Here is a 3295-nt window from a genome sequence, read left to right as displayed (position 1 = left end):
TTTTGTTTTGGCAGGCCTTTGGCGAGATGTACGTCAGCATGGCCAAGGCTGACAAGGAGATCCAGAGGCTGAAGAGGTGAGATCAGCAGGCCAAGAGCAAAGTGGCGGAGGCAGAGGAGGCCATCCGAGAGAAGAACGCCTTGCTGGCGCAAAAGGTGGCCCTGGCCAAGGAGGTGGCGGCTCGGACCAAGGAGGTGGAGGAGCTGAAGAGGTCGAAGGCCGAGGAGGTGGCTGCTGCCCGAGCCGAGGCGATCGAGTCCTACCGATCCTCAGAGGAACTGAAGAGTTATATCATGGATCGGCTGGTTGATGAGCAGCTTCGCTGGGAAGATAGGTTGGTGAGGTTCAACCCCACGCTGGATATTAACTTTGACACCAGTGGCGAGCCTCCTGCCCAGACCCCTCCGGCTGATGCTAGCACCCCGACACCAGAGGCTGAGCCAGCCACTGAGGATGCCCCTTCGACCGAGTCCTGAAGGCGTTGCCTTTGTGATGTGCTATAGCTATTTTGTACTTTAGTTATTTTGTTGAAACACTGATGTATTTTGTTTAATTTGGTGATGTATGAACCTTTGTCCTTGCCTGGAGCAAGGCTGTTTTTTATTTATGAAATGAGACTTAGCTTGATATGCATAAAAATAACAATTGTGTTGGTAAAAATAACAATGTGAGTATGAAAATGAGCCAGAGTCGGGCATTTTATTGAAATAGATGCCGAAAGGCAGAAGGTACAAGTGGTCTAGGGTCTAGGTACCTTTCGTCTACCTTAAAGTAAATAATCAAGACCAAAGTATTGCCTTAGGGTCTAGATATGTTTACTTGTAGTAGTACTTGAGGTGGTCAGCGTTCCACGGGTGAGGCAGCGTCTTGCCTGTTGAGTCGCGAAGCTTATAAGTGCCGGGTCGGCAGATTTTGATAATCTCGTAAGGACCTTCCCATGTAGGGCCGAGGGTACCTTCGTTAGGATTTTTGGTAGCCAAGGAAACCTTGCGCATGACCCAGTCCCCCATTTTGAAAGCACGGGGCTTGACTCGGGAGTCGTAGTATTTGGCGATGCATTGTTTGTACGCGACATTGCGCATGCTCGATTGGTCCCGAAGCTCGTCAATGAAGTCGAGGTTGAGTGCCAACTGCTCGTCATTGGCCGTGGCGTCGTAAGTGGACGTTCGGTATGTGGGCTGGCCAATCTCTACCGGAGCCACGGCCTCGGTTCCAAAAGATAGGGAGAATGGCGTCTCACCCGTGGATGTGCGGAAGGTGGTGCGATAGGACCAGTACTTCCGGGAGTAGCTCTGGCCAGCAGCCCTTGGCTTTGTCAAGTTTAGTCTTGAGAGTCTTCTTGATAATTTTGTTCACGGCTTCGACCTGGCCATTGGACTAAGGATGGGCTGGGGAGGCGAAGCATAAACGAATCTTGAGGTTGGAACAAAATTGTTTGAATTTGGCATTGTCAAATTGCCGGCCATTGTCGGTGACGATGGAGTTGGGGATGCCGAAGCGACATACAATGTTTTGCCACACAAAAGATTCGATGCGAGCCGCAGTGATAGTGGCCAGGGCCTCGGCCTCAGCCCACTTGGTGAAGTAGTCTACAGCCACAACTGCATATTTGACTTGGCCCTTGCCCTCTGGCATGGGTCCAATGAGATCCAGTCCCCATTGGGCAAATGGCCAAGGGCTGACCATGGCGGTCAATGGTTCAGCTGGGAGTTGTGGGATGTTGGCAAATCGCTGACACTTGTCGCATTTCTGGGTGAAGGCCTGGGCATCAGTGTGGAGTGAAGGCCAGAAGTATCCTTGGCGGATTGCCTTATGGGCTAGCGAGTGTGCGCCCGAGTGGTTGCCGCAGATGCCTTCATGGATTTCTCGGAGGACATAGTGACCTTCCTCTGGAGTCAGGCATCGAAGGTAAGGGAGGCTGAAGCCTCGCTTATATAAGGAGCCGTTAATGACCAGGTAACGGGCAGAGCGATGGCGGACGCATCTCGCCTCGGCTGGGTTAGCCGGTAGTGTTTGGTTCTGCAAGAACTGGAGGATGGGGTCCATCCATGTAGGGCTGTGGTCAATTGTGCAGATGAGTGGGGCTTTTGTGCTGGGCTGGGCCAAAAACTCGATGTGGATGTGGCGACCCATTCCTTGCTCCAAGGCTGAAGCCAACCTGGCTAGTGCATCGGCATGGCTATTCTCTGAGCGCGGCACTTTCTTGATAGTGTGGGCATGGAAGGTTGCCAGCAAGTGCCGAGCATGCTGGAGGTAAGCCGTCATAGAGGCATCCTTAGCCGTGAAGTCTTGGTTAACTTGATGGACCACGAGTTGTGAATCGCTGAAGATCTGAATTTGCCNGGCGTCCATCTCTTTGGCTAGGCGAAGNCCAGCTAAGAGTGCTTCATATTCGGCCTCATTGTTNGAGGCTTGGAAATTGAAGCGGAGGGCGTACTCGAGGGCAACCTTGTCTGGGGAGACGAGAACGAGGCCGGCCCCACACCCCTGGGCATTAGAAGAGCCATCCACNAATAAGGTCCACAGGGGCTGGGTTAGGTCGAGAGTGTTTTTGGTGGGGGTTTGGTCNTGGCTCGGAGAGGGATTGGGTTCGGTTATGAGCTGGGTAGCTGCAGAAGCTTGGGGCTCCGTGAATTCAGATAAGAAGTCAGCAACGGCCTGCCCCCTCATAGCCGGGCGGGGTTTGTAATGAATATCAAACTCGCCAAGTTCAATAGCCCATTTAACCAGTCTCCCAGAGGTTTCTGGCTTCTGCAACACCTGTCGGAGNGGTTGGTTGGTTAAGACATGGATGGTGTGAGCTTGGAAATATGGTCGGAGGCGTCTAGCCGAGACGACCAGGGCGAACGCCAATTTTTCGATGTCTGGGTATCGAACTTCGGCATCTTGCAATGCCTTNCTAACATAATGCACTGGGTGCTCCGCGTTGTCCTTCGATCGAATGAGCACNGAGCTAACAGCCGAAGCTGAGACGGAGAGATAAANCACGAGGATGTCTCCGTGCTCAGGGGTTGACAACAAAGGAGCNCGGCCCATATACTCCTTGAGCTCGCTGAAAGCCGTCTTCACACTCGGCAGTCCAAGTGATGTTTCGCTTAGTGCCCTTNAGGGCCTTGAAGAATGGGGCGCAGCGGTCAGTGGCCTTGGAGATAAATCTNGTCAGGGCAGCAACACGCCCTGTAAGGCTTTNGATATCCTTGACCGTCTTAGGTATTGTCATATCTAAGATGGCCTGGATCTTTTCTGGGTTGGCCTCAATACCCCTTTGGCTGATCATGAAGCCAAGAAATTTGCC

At 52.6% G+C, this 3295-nt stretch overlaps 1 protein-coding gene across 1 annotated transcript; it reads right to left on the bottom strand.

Annotated features, from left to right (window-relative positions):
* Positions 1–815: 815 nt before the first annotated feature.
* On the bottom strand, positions 816–3036 carry LOC117621790. Its single transcript, XM_034352338.1, has 2 exons — positions 1507–3036; positions 816–1310 (listed from the first exon to the last, which is right to left on the bottom strand). The coding sequence occupies exons 1-2, from the start codon at positions 3034–3036 to the stop codon at positions 816–818; spliced, it is 2025 nt and encodes a 674-aa protein (XP_034208229.1).
* Between the last annotated feature and the right edge of the window lie 259 nt (positions 3037–3295).

The sequence above is a fragment of the Prunus dulcis genome, chromosome 3 (assembly GCF_902201215.1).
Source record: "Prunus dulcis chromosome 3, ALMONDv2, whole genome shotgun sequence".
NCBI lineage: Eukaryota > Viridiplantae > Streptophyta > Magnoliopsida > Rosales > Rosaceae > Prunus > Prunus dulcis.
This window is presented reverse-complemented; position numbering and strand designations above follow the sequence as displayed.